Source organism: Antechinus flavipes, chromosome 3, assembly GCF_016432865.1.
Source record: "Antechinus flavipes isolate AdamAnt ecotype Samford, QLD, Australia chromosome 3, AdamAnt_v2, whole genome shotgun sequence".
Lineage (NCBI taxonomy): Eukaryota > Metazoa > Chordata > Mammalia > Dasyuromorphia > Dasyuridae > Antechinus > Antechinus flavipes.
Window position 1 is genome coordinate 506,945,318 of NC_067400.1, and position 19,590 is coordinate 506,964,907.

At 34.0% G+C, this 19,590-nt stretch overlaps 1 protein-coding gene across 3 annotated transcripts in view; it reads right to left on the minus strand.

The window, feature by feature from the left end:
- Positions 1-19,242, minus strand: part of BTG4 (BTG anti-proliferation factor 4) — a 77,430-nt gene extending 58,188 nt beyond the window's left edge. For 2 of the 3 annotated variants that reach the window (XM_051986953.1, XM_051986954.1), the window contains exons 1-4: positions 19,150-19,242; positions 18,502-18,710; positions 17,844-17,981; positions 16,777-16,975 (exon numbers count right to left, since the gene is read on the minus strand). In XM_051986953.1, the coding sequence (XP_051842913.1) occupies positions 16,777-16,975; positions 17,844-17,981; positions 18,502-18,674 (510 nt within the window). In that variant the 5' untranslated portion in view covers positions 18,675-18,710; positions 19,150-19,242. Of the gene's footprint in view, positions 1-16,126; positions 16,642-16,776; positions 16,976-17,843; positions 17,982-18,501; positions 18,711-19,149 lie in introns of those variants that run through there. The other variant, XM_051986955.1, reaches the window with a different exon arrangement.
- Positions 19,243-19,590: the final 348 nt, after the last annotated feature.

Genomic DNA, 19,590 nt, shown 5'->3' on the forward strand with positions numbered 1-19,590 from the left:
CATAGAAGCTCTTCACTAAATCAACAATGAGTTCGTGTTTTGGGGTGTATGAAAGATAAAACATAAAATAATTTGATGGCTTGTGTAGCCTCTCTGTTTCTGCAATAGCAGTGAGAGAAAACAGTACCAAGAAAGCTAAGAATTAAGAGTTCCCAGATACAACCATTAAATCTAACTGCTGATATCCAGTGTAAAAACTTTCCTAGTCACTAATGAGGAAGCATATTAGTAGAGGAATTAAAGCATACCCATATTGACACTCTGTTCTAGACCTGATTTTCACTAATAAAGAGAAACTAATTGGAGGAGTGAAAGTGATGAGAATCTTGAGGGAAAGTGACCACTTCCTCCTACAGTTTATAAAAGAAAAGGATAGTGAATTTGGATGATATGATATATATTTCTAGTTTATGGGAAAGGTTATTTCAAAAGTTAAAGAGGAAAGAGAGGTAGGATTCCCATAGACTGAAGCCAGCCAAAAAGGAGTGAGAGATATTCAAGAATAAAATTCCAAAGACACAAGGATAACAAAGCTAAGGAAAAGGGAAAACAATTCCAATGAGAAGGAAAAATGGGATTTATCTGATGAAACTGGTGTGGATATACAAGGTGCTCATCAACCAACTTAGATTTATATAAGAAATGTGCAGAAAATAGAAATAGGAAATAGAGGATGAATATAAGAGCATGGCATGGTACTGAAAAAAAAAAAGCATCAGGAATGCTAAAGTTCAGAACTGAGGTAAAGTTAGTGAAGGAAGCTAAGGGGAGGGAGGAAGGAATGGTGAAGTTTTATAATTTTGGCTATATTGGATGAAAAAGAAAGATCCAAAAAGGATCTATATTTGGGTAAGTAGGATAATATAAATGGTAACAGAACAAAGACAGAATTGTTTAACTATTTTGTTTATGTTTTCTCTATAAAGGAAAATGATCTTTACCATGAAAATGACAAAAATTTACTAACAAGGACTTGATATTAAGGAGATTATAAATCAGCATCCAGTTATCCTTTATGAATTCAAGAAATGTGAACCAGATGAACTACATCCTTGAGTCAAGAAAAAACTAGTAGATGTGATGGCTGAGCCATTGTCAGTGATGTGTAAGAGCTCAGGGAAACCTGGGGTACCATAAAAAGGAGAAGGGGAAATGTTTTCCCAATTTTCAAAAAAGAGAAAAGGAGAGATTCTTTAAACTATAAATCAGTTAACTTAACTTCTATTCCTAAAATCATCAAAGAAAAGGTTGGCAGACATTTACAAAAAGGTCAGATAGAATTATTAAAGTAGTAGATGAAGAGAATGCCATGATTATAAATTACCTTAATTTCAGTAACACTCAATAAAATATCTTATTTATTTTCATGGAGAAGATAGAGAGATATGAATTAAATTAAAATATAATCAGGTGAATTTAGAATTGGTTGTATGCCTGCCTTAAAGAATAGTTACTAATGGTTCACTGTCAACAAGGCAAGAGGCTTCCAGTGGAGAGTACCCCAGGTATCTGAACTTGAACCTTTGTTGTTTAACATTTTTTATCAACGATTTGGTTAAAAGTATAGATGGTATGCTTATCAAATTTTCAAATAACATAAAGGTGGATAGGATACCTAATACAGTGGATGACAAGATCTAAAAGGATCTTGACAGGTTTGAGTACTGGATTAATTCTAATATAATATTCAATAGGAATAAATTTAAAGTTTTGAATTTGGTTGCAAAAATCACCTTCACAAATATTGGAAGGCATGGATACTCAAAAATTGTGCTGAAAATGATCTTGGGATTTTAGTAAACTGCAAACAGCAATGTGATTTAGCAGCTAAAAAAAAAACATATATTAAGGAGCAGTTAGTTGGTGCAATGAATAGAGCAGCCCTGAAGTCAGGAGGACCTAAATTCAAATCTGGCCTCAGACATTTAATACTTCCTACCTGTGTGACTCTAGGTAGCAAGTCACTTAACCCCAATTACCTCAGCAAAAAATATATATAAATAAAATAAAATAAAATAAAACAACAACCAAAAAAAAAAAAAAAGAACCACATATATTAAGAGAGAGATCGCTTCGTTCTATTCAGTTCTGAGTACCATGGATTAAGAAGAGCATTGTTGATAAACTGGAGAGAGCTCAAAGACAACAAAGGTAAAAGATTCTTGAAGTCCCTTGACATATGGGAATTATTGGAAAGAATTAGATATATTTAACTGTTAAGGGACAGACCAATTCTCCGAGAGCCTCACAGCTGTGAATCATAACATCGGAAGGGGTTGCAGGGCAGCCTTTGCTGACACAGGTGTCCTGGACTGGAAACGAGATAAATTGGAAGCAGAGGGAAGAGGAGAGAGGTCAGACAATGTAACGGCCTCTCAGTCAGAGAGGTCAGAGAACAGCAATTGCCTCTCAGTCTCCTTGTATCATCCTCTCACAAGAGGAGATCCATTCTAGATTGGATCTCCAAGCAGCCACTAGGCTCCTGTTAGGTGGCTCCTGTGTATTTCAGCAGCTCTCCCATGTATTCCAACATTTAATCTAGAAAAAAAGAAGATTCACTGGAGATGGAATAGTTGTCTTCAAGTATTTGAGGGATTGGCAGTTAGAAGAAAAATTAGATATTTCTCAATAACATGGACTTCTTACAATGATCCATTTCAATTTAGGCAGAGATTTTGAAATGTTCAAGGAAATGTTAGCTTTGCCATCCTAATAGGGACCCACAACCTGATCATTTCAACCACACACTGATGAGCATGTTATAATATCTGAATAATAATATCTAAATAAAAATATCTATGGATCTAAATATGTGGTTTTCCTAGTACATGTCTACAACTCTACCAGAAATGATGCTGGGCATTTTTCCCCATTAAATTGTAAGCTCCTTGAGAGTGTCTTTTGCCTTTTTTTGCATCCCAAGCAATAGCACAGCATCTGGAACATAGCAGTAGGCATTTAATAAATGTTTATTGACTGACTAAAACTACTGGTTTTGTACCTATGTACTGATATTTGGAGATAGACCACATCTATCTATTAATTTGTGGGGTTTTATCTAAAAGATAAGAAAACTACAAAAACTCACAACCAGTATATCCCTTGATAAAGAGAGAAACTAGATACAATGTTAGCCTAGAAGAATGCTGAAATAAATAAAACTGTGATCCTCTAGTCCATTGTTAAGACAAAGTAAGAATTCTGCTGTGAAATCTTGGTATTCATGGAATACACAAATAAACAAACTAATAGAAAGCTATCCTACCCTATTCTGTGTGGAAGGGATGGAGCAACTTGCTGGTTTATTATTAACATTCCCATAGGCTAGTAGGGGTTCCACAAAAACAATTCATTATCATCACTTACTGCTGATAGATGAATTAGATTCCTTGCTATATAGACACAAGTAGAAACTAATGTTTATTCATCTCTTTGGACTGTAAGAAAAAGAATCAATTGAAAGAGATATTTGCATAATATACCCCCAAAACTAGCTCAAACTATAAGAGAGAATCAAACCTAAGGTCATACCTTCTTTAACAAATACTTAAGTCAAAGGGACAGCTAGAACACAGATTAAACCCCCCAAAAATATAATAACAAATACTAACCAGCCTATACTCTACAAGTTCAGGTTTATAATAGCAGAATAATAGTTTCACGTATGGTCACTCCATAACATCAATTGGCATATTTGATATAAGGGATTAGGTCAACAGATCACAGAAGGGTAAAGACTATCAGAGACCATACTAACTCAAAATATCAGGTGAAACTGATGAAACGATTACCCATATAACTAATGTTTGATCAGAGGGCCAAACATCATGAAAGTTAAAAAGAAGAAAAATTACGCTTACATCAGGAAAATTTCTTAACAATCAATACTATTCAAAAGTGTCCAAAGAGGTAGTAAGTTCACTCTCTTTGAAGGTCTTCAAATAGACATTGGACAATCCCTTCATGGAAATGTTATAGTAGATTTTCCTTTCATGTGTGGGTTAGATTAGACTAGATGAATGGATGAAAAAGCATTTAAGTCCGAGATATGTGCAAAGTACTGTATTGAGTATTGGGGATAAAAACAGAAAAACAGAGATAGCCCCTAGTTCTAAGAGCTCACTCTAAAGGGGAAAGACACCCCAAAAATGAGATTTCAGTTGCAAATCAGAGTAAAGGTCCCATGATTATTAGAGTACAGTAACAAAGCAAATGAAAGTGTATTTTCTTTAATGTAGTTTCCACTGATCAAATCATGATCTACTTCTGGTTTTTTAAATTATTTGATAGTCACAAGAATTTTAAAGTCAAAAACCCAATTTTCTGGGTTTCAATTATGGTTTCTGAGAAAGCAAAAGCTTTGGAACCTGAAGAAGCAGTTGCTAGGTCACAGATCCATAGGGTTGTTCCCCAAAACTTAACAAGGTCATCTAAAATAATTCAAAAATTATGTTGAAAAATATTATTCAACAATCTCTAGGAGAAAAAAATGAAACAAACCTTTTTACTCTTGAAAGAAAGGAAGGTGACTACAGGTATAGGATGCTGCATACTCTTTTAGATGTGCTCTCCATGTTGGTTGTTTTGTTTTTATTTAATTCTTTATGTTCCAAGGGAGAATTCAATGGTGTTCAATGATCTTTTCTCAATTCTCACCCCTCTTGACCTCTCTGAAGTCTTTAATACTGTTGATCACTGTTTGATACTCTGTTCTCCTTAGGTTTTTGGGCAACATTCTCTCCTAGTCCTCTTCCTATCTGACTGTTCAATATCAATATCTTTTAATGAATCTCATCCAGATCATACCCTAACCATAGGTGCCCCAAAAGATTACATCATGGGTCATCATTTCTTCACCCTCTATATTGCTTCATTTGGTAATTTCATGGATTTAATTACCATTTCTATGCTGAACATTCTCAAATTTACCTATCCTGACCCAACCTCTCTGCTGATCTCCAGGCTTGCATCTCCAACTGCCTTTCAGATATCTCAAACTGGATGTCCAGTAGACATTTTAAATTCCACATGTCCAAAAGGGCATTCATTATCTTTCCTCATAAACCCTCACCCCCTCTTATTTTCCCTGTTACTATACAAGGCAACACCATTCTCTTCATCCCCCAGGATGGAAAGATGTCATTCTTAATTCCTTACTTTTATCCACCACCACCACCCCCATCCAAACTGTTATGAAGGTCTGTTGATTTCACTTCGGCAAGAGATGTTACTGCAAGAGACATCAATACCAATACTCTTGCAATAGCAATATCCCTTCTCTCCTCTGACTTTGCCATCATTCTAGTCCAGGCCCTCATCATCCTTTGCCTAGACTTTTACAATAGTCTACTAGTGAGTCTGCCTGCCTCAAGTCTCTCCCCACTCCATTCCACCCTCCCTTTAACCACCAAAGTGATTTTTCTAAAGTATAAGGCCAACCATGTCATCCTTCTACTCAATAAACTCCAGTGGTTCCTAGCACCTCCAGGATCAAATACAAAATATTCTATTTGACATTCAAAGTCCTTCATAACTTAACCTCTCCTATCTTTCCAGTCTTTTTAACACCTTACTCTCCCAACACATACTCTTCAATCTAGTGACACTGGCTTCCTTGTGGTCCCTCAAACAAGAAACTCTTATCTTTTTGCTCGAGACATTTTCTCTGGCTGTCCCCAGTGCCTGGAATAGTCTCCTTACTTATCCCCACCTGCCAGCTTCTTTTAAATCTCAACTAAAACACCATCTTCTAAAGGAAACCTTTCCCAAACTCTCTTAATTCTAATGCCTTCTCTCTGTTAATTATTTCTTATTTAGCTCATATATAGCTCATATATGTGTATATTTCTTTGTTGTCCCCTCATTAGGAGATTAACTCCTTGAAAGGAGAAATTATCTTTTGCCTTTTAATGTCTCCTGAGCATTTAGCACAGTACCTGACACATAATAGATGCTTAATAAATGTTTATTAACAAACTGGTAAGGGATGGAGAGAGGGAACTCACTTTCTTTTGCTTAACATATGTTCAACTTCTCATACTCTCCCTATGCTAGAGATTATGAACTCTGGGCTACAAATCCAAACCCCATCTCCAACCCCCTTACTCCTATTCCCCTTTCAATCCTACTCCCACACACAATGTCCTACTCCATATTTTCCTTCCCTTTTCACTGTGATCTATTGAATATCTGTACCATAATTAACAAATATGCTTTCATCTTGAACTTCTTTCTTTTTTACTCCTATCTTCTGACACTGACTGATACCTAGCTACCTCAAGACTTCCTCCCTCACCACTCTTTCCAGTATTTTTAAACTTTCTTTCATTCTTAAATTCAAAATACAGTTAAATGATCACATTTTATCATTCCATCTTTCTCCATGCCTTATGATCTCTGTTCTTTCCTCTTTTCCTAATCCCCATCATCCTCTATTTCTGTCCCAGGCCTTCACTCCTCTCCCCTCTTCCCTTTCTTGACAATTTATAAAACACCTCAACTCTATTCTATACTCTATTCAAATTCCTTTCACCCTTGTCTTATTGTCAATCATACCTTGCTAAACCCCAATCTTGGATTACTACCACCATTTGCCTTTTCTATTTACTTGATGCTGAATAAGAAAATCTACTACAAATTTATGTTACATAATCCCAACTGGGAAATTATCCTATTCCTCCCTAATTAATTCACTACAAAAGCAGCTTTTCCAAAGTTTCTTATCTCTCCTCAAGCCTTCCATGGCATTCCCCCACCCCACCCATCCACACATCATCTCTCCTGAGGTTCTTACCTCATATATCACTGAAAAAATTGAAGCCATTCACCAAATGCCTACTCTTCTTCCCTCCTAACTCATATAATTAAGATATCTTTCCCCACATGGCTCTTTGTTCCTATTTCAGATAAAATGTGACTCTTCTTTTTGCAAGGCAAATACTTCTCAATCTACTCTTGATACCATCCTCTCCCTTCTTCAGCTATTATCCCCATTCTCTCAGATCCTCAGTTTTCCTTTATCTACTGGTCGCTTCCCCATTTCCTACAAACTCTTCCATATCCATCTGTCCTTAAAACAAAAAACAACAAAAAATCACTTCCTTGATCCAATTATCCCTGCTAGTTATCCTATTTCTCTCTTTCCCCTTTCCCCTTCTTAGCCAAAGCTTTCCACAGCACTAGAGGCTTCCATTATCTTTTCTCTCACTTTCTTAACACTAATTTATTCAACAGAAACTATCTTCTTCAATATTACCAATGATCTCTTAATTGTCAAATGTAAGGATATTTATCAGTATGAAGACTCATCTCTTAACTTTTTTGTAACATTTGGCATCATAAAGAACCCTTCCTCTTAGATTTTTTTTTCCTATCTAGGTTTTCATGACTACAGTGTTAATAGCAAAGCATTATTTCTACATTTTCAACATCCCTCATATATAGCCCTTTCTTTCCACTTAGCCACCTTCATCACCTCTTACCTTGACTATTTCAATAGCCTTCTAACTATTCCCACTGCCTCAAGTGTCTCTTCACTGCAATCCATCTTCCATTCAGTTGCCAAAGTGATTTTCCTAATGTATGAGTTTGAGCATGTTCAGGATCAAATATAAATCTTTGGCATTTAAAGCTCTTAATCTATTTCCTTCCTACTTTTTTAGTCTTTTTATACTTTACTTTCCTCACCACACACCTTATGATCCTGCCATATGATCTTCTTAATTACTGCTTCCTGCAGATAACACTTCATTTCCTATATTTGTGTCTTTGCACTGTCTTCCTCTAATGGAATGTTTTTCCTCCTTTCTTTTACTTTATAATTTCCCTAGCTTCCTTCAAAATTCAGTGGAAACATTAACTTGCAGGAGTCCTTTTCCAAACATCATCCCTATCCTAATACTAGTGCCATACCTTCTGAGATTACCTTCTATCTGATTATCTGTTATATATATGTGTGTGTGTGTGTGTGTGTGTGTGTACGTGCATATATGCACATATATGCATACATATATACATATATATACATATATGTGTGTGACACACATTCATGTTGTATTTACCCATTTTCTTGTTTGCCTTCCCTATTAGAATGTGAGTTTCTCCAGGACAGGAACTTTTTTTCCCTTTTTTCTCCCTAATGTTTATCACAGTGATTGGCACAAAAAGTTTAATAAATGCTTTTTTGCAGGTTGCCCACTATTACCATTACTATTCAATACTGTATTAGAAATGTTTGCTTTGGCAATAAAGGAAGAAAAAGAGATTAAAGAAATTAGAATAGGTAATGAGGAAATCAAATTAACCCTCACAGATGATATGATGGTACTTAGAGAATCAACTAAAAAAACTACTAGAAATAATTCACAACTTTAGCAAAGTTGTGGGATACAAAATAAATCAATATAAATCATCAGCATTTTTTTAGATTACCAACAAAGTCCAACAACAAGAGATATAAAGAGAAATTCCATTTAAAATAACTATTGGTAATATAAAATATTTGGGAGTCTACCTGTCAAGGCAAAGTCAAGAACTATATGAACACAACTACAAAACATTTTCCACACAAATAAAGTCAGATCTAATCAATTGGAAAAATATCAAGTGCTAATGGGTAGACCGAGGGAATATAATAAAAATGACAATTCTACCTAAATTAATCTCCTTATTTAGTGCCATACAATCAAACTCCCAAGAAATTATTTTACAGATCCAGAAAAAAATAATAACAAAGTTCATCTGGAAGAACAAAAAATCAAGAACTTCAAGGGAATTAAGGGGAAAAAATGCAAATTAAAGTGGCCTAGCTGTGCTAGACCTAAAACTATATTACAAAGCAGTGGTCATCAAAACCACTGGCTAAGAAATAGTAGTTAATCGGTGGAAGAGGTTAGGTTCACAGAATAAAATAGTCAATGACTATAGTAATCTAGTGTTTGACAAACACAAAGACCCCAGCTTTTAGAATAAAAACTCACTATCTGACAAAAACTGCTGGGAAAATTGGAAACCAGTATGGTAGAAACTAGGCATTGACCCACACCTAACACCCTATACCAAAATAAGGTCAAAACGGGTTCTTGATTTACTCATAAAGAGTGATATTATAAATAAATTAGAAGAACAATGGATAGTTTATCTCTCAGATCTGTGGAGAAGGAAGGAATTTGTGGCCAAAGAAGAATTGTAGTTCATTACTGAACACAAAATAGATAATTTTGGTTATATTAAGTTAAAAAGTTTTTGTACAAACAAAACTGATTTTAGATTAGATTAGATTTAGATTAGAAGAGAAGCAGTAAACTAGGAAAACAGTTTTACATTCAAAAGTTCTGATAACAGTTTCATTTCTTTTTTTTTTTAATTCTAGATCTTGATTTATTTTTCTCTATTTTTTTTTTACTAATAACAAATAGTTTTGATGTTTATTGTCTTATAGTTTGACATTTGATCCAGAGTGTTTTTTTTTAATAGCTTTTTATTGACAGAACATATACATGGGTAATTTTTCAGCATTGTTCCTTGCAATCACTTCTGTTCCAACTTTTCCCTTCCTTACCTCCACCATCTCCCCTAGATGGCAGGCAGTGTCATACATGTTAAACATGTTAAAGTATATCTTAAATACAATATATGTGTACATATTTATACAGTTCTTTTGTTGCACAAGAAAAATCATATTTAGAAAGGTAAAAATAAACTGGAAAGAAAAACAAAAATGCAAGCAGTCCACATTCATTTCCTAGTGTTCTTTCTCTGGGTGTAGCTGGTTCTATTCATCACTTATCCATTGGAACTGAATTGTATCTTCTCATTGAAGGGCTTCATTTCTAAAGTATGTAGAGAATTTACTCAAATTTATAAGAATTCAAGCCATTCTCCAATTGATAAATGGCCAAAGGATATGAACAGACAATTTTCAGATGAAGCAATTGAAACCATTTCTAATCACATGAAAAGGTGCTCCAAACCATTATTGATCAGAGAAATGCAAACTCTAAGATACCACTACACACTTCTCAGATTGGCTAAGATGACAGGAAAGTATAATGACAAATGTTGGAGGCAATATGGGAAAATTAGGACATTAATACATTGTTGGTGGATTTGTGAACTAATCCAACTATTCTGTAGAGCAATTTGGAACTATGCCCAAAGGACTATCAAAATGTGCATATCCTTTGATCCCGCAGGCTTTCTACTGGGCTTATACCCTAAAGAGATCTTAAAGGAGAGAAAGGGACTCACATGTGCAAAAATGTTTATGACAGCCCTTTTTGTAGTAGCAAGAAACAGGCAACTGAATGGCTACCCATCAATTGGAGAATGGTTGAATAAGTTATGGTGTATGAATGTTAAAAATATTATTTTTCTGTAAGAAACAACCAACAAGATGACTGTAGAGAGGCCTGTAGAAACTTACATGAACTGATGCTAAGTGAAATAAGCAGAACCAGGAGATCATTATACATGGCAACAACAAGATTATACGATGATCAATTCTGATGGACATGGCTTTTTTTCAACAATGAAATGATTCAGGCCAGTTCCAAAGATCTTATGATGAAGAAAGCCATCTACACCCAGGGAGAGGATTGTGGAAACTGAGTGTGGATCACAACATAGCATTTTCATTCTTTTTTGTTGTTGTTTGCTTGCATTTTTTTCTTGTGCAACAAAATAATAGTATAAATATATATGCATATATTAGATCTAACATATTTTTACCATGTTTAACATATATTGGATTATTTGCCATTTAGGGGAGGGGGTGAGGGTAAGGGAGGAAAAGTGGAACACAAAGTTTTGCAAAGATTAATGTTGAAAAATAATGTATGAATATGTTTTGAAAATAAAAAGCTTTAATAAAAAAATAAATAAATAAGTGCTTGTTGCTTAGTTGACTATTATCACTTCATAATACAGAGCGGGCAAAAACAGTTGAAAAGAAAATAAACTTGAGAAAAACTTGGTTTGAGATCTAACTATGCTGAATCAAGTCAGATTCTCCTAAGAGCATTTACAGATAAAAAAGGAAGGAAATAAACATATGAGAAATGAATCAATTTTTGAGCATTTTTCAGTGATCTGTTCTTATAAGATAGAAAAATGACCATATTGACACTCTAATATTTTTGTAATGAACATAGGAACTGATAAGTACACTTAAAGATGAAGTCAGAGAAAAGAAAAAAACCTAACTAAATATATACAGAAGAAATGCCTCAGAGTTAATGACTTTGAATACATTCAAAAACTAATACTTAACATTTTGAAAAGAGAATTTTTTAAATGGAAAATAGCTCAGATTGTGTTTTTACTCAAAAGAAAAAAATAAGAATAATCTAGCAACTACATACTCATATATTTACTCTCATTTCTATAAGATCTATAAGAATCTATGCATACAGTTAGGATATTTCAACAAAAACATAAGAAGAAAATGAAATCTTTTGCAGATAATCTTTCTGATCACACAAATGGAAGAGACTTGGAGAAGATTTAAAAATATATATATGCACAGCAGTATTTTAATATACTACTAGAAAAAATATCTTGAAGGCTCTCCTCATATTAGGTTATCTCCCACATAAACGTCAAAATCATACAATACTATGACAGATACAACTAAATGGATAACTTTTGTTAAACAATCTGTTGCGTATTGACTGAGGTCACATAGTTAGTAAATATCTGAGATAAAATTTGAATCCAGGTCTTTCTGATTTCAATCCAGTTCCAGGACATACAGAGAGGTCAGATGGAAAAACAGAGAGTGCAGGACCTTGAGATAGTAAAACCTAGATTTTAATATTGCCTCAGACAGATACTAATTATATGATGCTAGGGGAAATCTTTTAACCTTTCTTGATGCCATTTTCTTATCTGTATATAGTACACACACACACACACACACACACACACACACACACGCACGCGCATGAAGATGAATTATACCTGGATCATTGGCTCTCTGACCCCTAACTCAAAGACTTATGTTTGTATAATGTAGTAATTATATACTTATCATTATGACTAAGGGACTGTGTCAAAGATGATTGGCAGCAGAGCCAGGAAGATAGACTATAAGAAGAACTTCTCTTCCTCTTTTTTCAACACATTGCTTAGGATCCAGCTCTCCCTTGGCTTCCGAAAAGGGAAAAAGGTTTGAGTTGTTTTTCTTTCCTTTCTTCTTCACCTTTCCAAAGAAGTTATAGAGATTATACACAAATGGGAACTTAAATATATGCTTACAAGAATCTGGTCCTCAAATCCTTAGCTACTTCCTCTGCTGTGCAGAGGATTCCTTTCTCTTAATGCAGATGAATAAACAGTAATTCTGATGTGGCTGTTTCAAGCTTTGGAAATTTCCTCATGGAATCGAAAATTCAAGCGTTCTGGAATCAGCAACTAGCTACTAAAGGGAAGTGATTCCTTAGCACTTTTCAGAGGAAAAGAGTACAACCACCAAGAGGATTCTTAATCTAAATAGATAAATAGAGCACAAGTCTAGCTTGCCAGAAGATCCAGATTTGTGAGTTGGATAGGCAGCACAGGTCAGAAGTGAAAATAAAGCTACATAATGTTTCATGTTTAAAGTATTTGCTAATGTGTGGTTATAAGTCTGATGCTTTAAGAATTTATTTTGTAATATAGGAAATAAATAGCTCTCCAATACCTGATATCCATCAGCCTTTTAGACCCTTTTAAAGGAAATCTTATGATACTATAAGCAAATTAGGAAAGCAAGGGATGTTTTACCTGTCAGATCTTTGAAGAAGGGAAGAATTTATCACCAAACGAAAATATATTAAATTAAAAATTGTTTACACAAACAAAACCAAGGTAGTCAAGATTAGAAGGGAAGCAATAAGCTAGAAAACAATTTTTATAGTTAGTGTTTCTGATAAAGGTTTTATTTCTAAAATATGTAAAGGACTGAGCCAAATTTCTAAGAGATAAATCATTCCCCAGTTGACAAGTGGTCAAAGGATATGAACAATTTTCAGATGAAGAAATTAAAACCATTTATAGTCATATTAAAGATGCTCTAAATCATTATTGATTAGAAAAATACATATGAAAACAACTCTCACCTATCAGATTGGCTAAGATGATAGGAAAATATAATGATATATGTTGGAGGGAATGCATCTAATGCATGCATGTGGAGTATGGTGAAAGTGTGAAATGATCAATTTCTTTAAAACCAATCTCTTTAATATCAATATTCTCTTAATGTAGTATTCTATTGTTTTTAGAATGATTGCAGGATCTCAAAAAACTCTAAAATTACAAATAATCCAATAGTCAACATAGAGATGGTAAAAACAGCATTGTGGCTTCGAGCAAGCTATATTTATTTACCAAAAACTTGTAGATAATTAACATCAAAAGTAACTATCAAGAAAATGTATGACCAGAAAAGGAGTTGGTTTAGATGTCTAGTAAGAATAGCAAAAACAATAGGGAACATTATCATTAAAAACTTCAAAAAAATTTAAAATGGAGAGGAAGAAAGTAGAAGCATTCCTCAAGACATTGACTATTTATCAAAGACATTCTATAATAAATTTATGAGAATGGCATGAACAAATAATTCAGGATGAAAGTACATAAAAGAAATTTATGATTAATATTAGCAGCAGGAGAATCTACATTGATGAAATCAGAGATGTCTCAAAGTACCTAGAAAGCTGAATTTAAAACACATTCTTGCCCTGTCAGAGATGGGAAGAAATAAGTATCTCTTTTCATGTCATTACACATATAACCAGTTATATATAAGGATACAAATTCTTTTACAATATGGAAGGAGCTATATATATTTGATGATACAAATCAAAAGTAGTAGGGCTTTCAGCAATGTAATGTTTAAAGATGAAATAGATCTTTAGCCAGTCTGCTGATTTACATGATAAGAATTTGTGGTGAACCTAAACAGCAGAGATAATCTATATCAAGCTAAATAAGCTGCTTTGCAATAAGGATGAGATTGCCAAGTCTTTTCTTTCCTCAATGAGAAAAAAAATATTACTACAAATATTAAGGATAAAAAACAGTGTGAATAAAAGCACCATGGCCAAAAAGAACATGAAATTTTTAGAGAAAAATATGTAACCCATTTTGACTACATCTCCAAAGTGATAGAGAGGAGTGGTGTAAGGAGAAATTCCAAGGTTAGAAAGAGTGATTAGGAAAAAAAGATATAATTAATTAGAGCTACGTCTTAGCATCCATATTACATTAAAAGGAATAACAAGACTAGAGAGATTAGCCTCAAAAAAGGCTAACTAATCCATCTGATACCTCCACCCCCTAAAAACCATTCTTTGCTCTGTTCAGTCCAGTTCAAGACAGTCAGAAAAAGGCAATACAAGGACACTCTTAAGGTTTCTCTAGAACTTTAGAACTGATTGTACAACATGGAAGACACTGGCACAAGACTGTCCAATATAACCTCATCAGAAAAAAGTACTGTGCTCTATGAGCAAAACAGAATTGAATTGGCCCCAAAGAAATGCAAGATGCACAAAATTAGAGAAACTATCCCAAATGTTCACATAGACTATGTGTGCTCTACCTGTGGCCTAGCACTCCAAGCTCATATTGGTCTAATCAGCCACAGTTATATACACTGTAACTCAACTCTAACATAGGGATGTAATTTTGGTCCTCTTCAAGAATGAAGGACACTAACCAACCAACCACTTCATGCTCAGTCATCCTCAGAGGTGTTCCCAGACCCAATCTTCCTGCCTCCACCAAACCTCAGTTTCAGAATAAAATAAAAAATCCTTAACCTAGTATTCAAAGTTCTAGGCAAAAAAAAAAAAAAAAATCAGCAAGAACCTGAACCAATTTTAGAAATGGAAAAAAGGAAAGAAATTTCAAAGAGATTGGGGTAGGGGGAGACTGGAAGAATGTCTTTGTGACAAGCTTATGTAATGCTGATTCAAAAAGTGACTAAGTTATTGATTGTTCCTAAGTGACATTGACCAGCCAATAGAAACTGGGAAGTCAGAAGTAAGAATTAGTTTTTGGTAGAAAATTAGCTCAATTTTGAATGTTAGTATACTAGGCTGTAGGGAATGTAGTTCTAGAGCTTAGACGATCTCAGAAAATTATTTTTAAAAAGATGACAATTGGCAAAGAATTAATCATGAAAATTGTTTACAGAAAAGAGAAAATCATATATAGAATTTTGGTAAATATTCTATCTCAGGAGTAGAAAGAGAAAATAAAAACAGAAGGAAATAATCAAAAGTGAAAAAGATCTAGGATTATAGTGTTCCAAAAGTTATAGGGAAAAGAATTGCGTTGGATCATATCCTATTAGAAACCATCAAGTCCAATCCTTTCATTTTATAGAAAAAGAAACTGAGGCATAGAATAGTTAAGTGATCAATGTCAAATATTTCAGAGAAATCAAGATGTATCTTTTTTTAAAAGCCAATTAAAGATTAGGATGTCATTAGTAATCATCAAAAGATCAGTTATAATAGTGATAAGACTAGAAGCCAAATTAAGTCTGATTTTTGACAATGTTGGCTATGTAATCTAGGTAAATTCTCAATGCCTCAAACACCTCTTAAGTTATAATTTGCAGAACAAGTCTGCTTTAGCAGACAGACTCTCCTATATCAATAAAATTATTGGTCCAGATTATGCTCATCCTCCAAAAAAAAGAAGAGAACCAGAGAGTCTTCTAGAAGTCTAAAGATGAGAGGAAGAAAAAGAGAAAATGATCATTTGAAAAGGATATTAGGGTTTAGGGAAGCATATTTATAGGCAGAAGAGTGTCCTGCATCTTTTCCTCTCACATTTTCAGATTAAGACCTCAGAGGAAGCAATTTAAGTAAGGAATTTAGTAACAGAGAAAATGCTTCTTCCTAACAAAAGGAAGTAGGTAAAGTTAGTAGAATGTTATAGTACAGAAGAATGGAACTATGACTATTCATTTTAGATTTGCAAAGCATAAACATCAAAAGTCTAATACTTCTAAGGTGCTGGTGAGAACAAATTGTTGAAAGGGCTGACCTCATGGAATCTGACAAGTAAAACCAGATGGGAACTATGGACTATGTCAGGATGAGGAAGAATCAAAGTAAAGCAGACACTGGTGTTAAAAACATAGTGAAGTTTATTTGTTACTTTTTATAATCAGTAGAATCTTATAAATCAGTAACTTCATTATATAACCTTTTTGAGTACATCCATTACACATAAAACTTCATTTAAAAGTGAAACATTATAATTCTAGCTAAGAATAGAGTCATAATACAGGTGAGAAGAATCACCATTAAGTACCTTGGCCCCAAGTGAGGTTCTTTTTTTTTTTTTTTCTATTTCAGGTGCCTCTCAACGTCAGACTCATTTTAAGTTAGGAAATAAAAAAGCTGCTCTTGTGAACTATCGAAATCAGTTGAATTGTATACTTTAGCTACTTTGTCGATGTGTGTTGACCCAGTGGTATCTATCCACCCGGGGTCCTGGAAACACAGCAGCAGGCCTGTAGCACTTGTGGATCTTGTATGGGACATAAAAGGTACTTCCTGGGAGGTTGGGGCGCCCATCAGTCATATTCTTTTTACGGGAATTTTGGAACCAAGTTTGGAGGGGCTGCTTGAAATACTCAACCTGAGAAAGAATGCAAAGACTCAGCATTCTAGAAACAGACCAAGTGGGTCTTGGAACTAAGCACAAACTCATTAACTGAGACATGAAGACAAGCAAAATATCCCTCCCCTCCACAGCAGTTTAGTTGTATCTTACCTGATAAATGCTTTTTGGATTTCTGACTTTAGGAATTACTTGAGGCTCTCTGCCACATGTATCCTCATCAGAGGAGGTGCCAGAATAGTAGTCAGATGTGACTTTGCTGACAGCATGACTGATCTGTTGAGATATTTCCCATTCTTCCTGTCTGCCTTTAAAACAAGCAACTATAAATGGACGGTTTTTCTCACCGTACCTAAATAGAAAATGGAAATAAAGCTTTGAGAAAAGAAGTTAAATTAAGTTTCTGTTTATTTCTAAAAACTACAATTATGAGCCCCTCACTTCTTTCTCTATCTTTCTAAGCAAATTTAAGCATTTTCTGAGGGGCAGAGTGAAAGGGAGTCTACTTCATCACTTAAAGAGAGTTTGATTCAAAGGACAGTCACAAGAATGGAAGCAACAAGCAAAGAGCTGTTATTGGGGTACTCTCTGACTAAGCCTACTGCAATATTACAAATAATAATAGGAGATTTTAAGTGAAATTAATCTTTCCCCTCACCCCCAGCTTTTAATTTGTGGTAAAGAAAAGAAAGTACATTTTTTGTTGGTTCAGCTAGTAGACCAAGTTGGAGCTTTAGCATAGAATGCATTGTAATAATACCTTCAGTATTTACCCAAAGGTCATAACCTGAAGAAAAATATCATAATCAAATGCTAAGTTTAATGATAACTTTGGTTCCTCTTTCAAACCAGTGGAAACCTATTAAAATTAATGACACTGACTCATAAGGGTTTAATCTCAAATTTCAGAGTGGGATAATTCAACCAAAATGTCCTACCCTATTTCCTTTTTAATTTTAAAACCATACTAAAGGAAAATAATCAAAATAACTTTTCTGTTAAAAAAAAACACTAGCATTCAGAATATAATAGAAGCCTACTGAAACATCTGGAAAAGGCATAATGGTTTTGATATCTTGATGGTTATGATACCTGAATGATATTGATTAGGGGAAGAAAGAGTCTTGATCTTCCTGGCACTAATTTCCATGAAGCCTATCTCTAAAGGTAACTAGAAGTTACAAAGATATACAGCGCTAATTTCTGCATATAGCACTCACCTACAGCATACTTCAAAGGGATCTACCCATATGGTCATCTCCTTTGGAAGTCCCAGATGAAAAAAATTCACATTACTTTCAGCACATGCCCTCTCCAGAAGGGGATCTTTTTTTTGTTGTTTATTTATCCTGATACACCTAAAGTTGAAAAGAGGCAAAAATAAGGGCACAATTATCTTTTTTGCAAAGATATCTAGATCATAAGCATATTACATTTTCTTTCTTTTTTATAGCTAGGGAAAGGAACAACTTGTGAAAGGGAAGGTTCTATTAGAGAACTATTTTTCTTTTTTATAGCTGACACAAAGATGAAGAGTCTCCTTTATTTTAAAACTTTTTTATTTAGAGACAAATTCTATATATTTTGTTCTAAGTACACAGTAAAGATCCCTCTCTGACAAGTTTTCCTTCCAGTTTGTTTTCTTTTGAGTACAGGGATATGCTGAAGCCAGCTCAGATTGGCTAATAAGAATTAACTGTTAAACTTGTATATTCCTCCCTTGCCCCAATAATCAAATATTTGACCCCATTATATGTGAATAACAATTAAAAAAAATTAGGAAAGGTAAGATGAGGAAAAATTCAGTCTTCAATCTGAGTACTTTCCTAGCATAGCTATTTGTCATTTTCCTCTGCCATACAGCATAATAGGCCTTACCTGAAAGCTTGTCCTTTAGAAGGAATATCTGGGTACCAGTGTGTCCTGTATGTCTCAAATAATATTGCCATCAGCTTAGCTGCGAATTCTTCTATTTGTTGTTTACTCAATTTGTCAGATTTTTTCACCAATCTTGTGATGAAGAAAATTGTTGTGGCAATTTCATCTTTCATTTTTAAGAAGGGAGATCTAAAAATTTCTTCAAATCACTGAAAAGGACAATAAGAAATTAGAGTAGCAAGGGTTGAACATACCATCAATATCTACTTACCACATAACTCTGGTCTAAGTTTTATGGTTTAAAAAAAAAAAAACAACTGATATTTAAACTCCTTAAAGGGTTAACCTAGCTTACTCTGTCAATCAACACTGGGCTGAAAAATACCTATACCTCTACAAAGTGATTTTGAGAATCCTTTGAGGAAAATAAATAACAACACTGGATTTGTTTAAACTTTGATACACACAAGAAACAGATAAGTAGGTACAATTTTGATGAGATAGCAGAAGTTTTATGACAGCAAGCATCATTTCTTTTAAGTTCTGGAAGAAAAAAAACACATTTCAAATCTTCAAGAGAGACATTAGATAATCTAGTTAAACTAGTCAAACATATACTTGTCTCCTCTCTGCCCCAAAATAACTCACTTTATCCTCCTGTATGAAGCAAGGAAGTTAGCATACTTGAGTTTAAAATTTCAATCTTTTCCCCACACCTAATCCATTTACAATTAGGATGAGGTTAATAAAACCCGAAAATCCCAAAGGCTGTTGGGTGTTTAATACAATGAACAGGTGCTATCAATCAGGCTAACTGAAATGACTACTACAACATTGTCAGATTATATAGAGCATAATTATCTTGGCATGATATGCAAGATTTTTACACTAAATTCAAATATAAAAAATTACAAGCGAAATTCACATCCTAAATTATTCCTATTTTTGTTACAAGAGTCATGGATCAAATCTTCTATGTCTAAATTTTTTAACATTTTAATAATTTAATCTCTATTTTCACATTTAAATATTATACATTGTAATTGTTGTAGTGTTATGAGAATTAAAAAAATGTCTCTAAAGCACTGA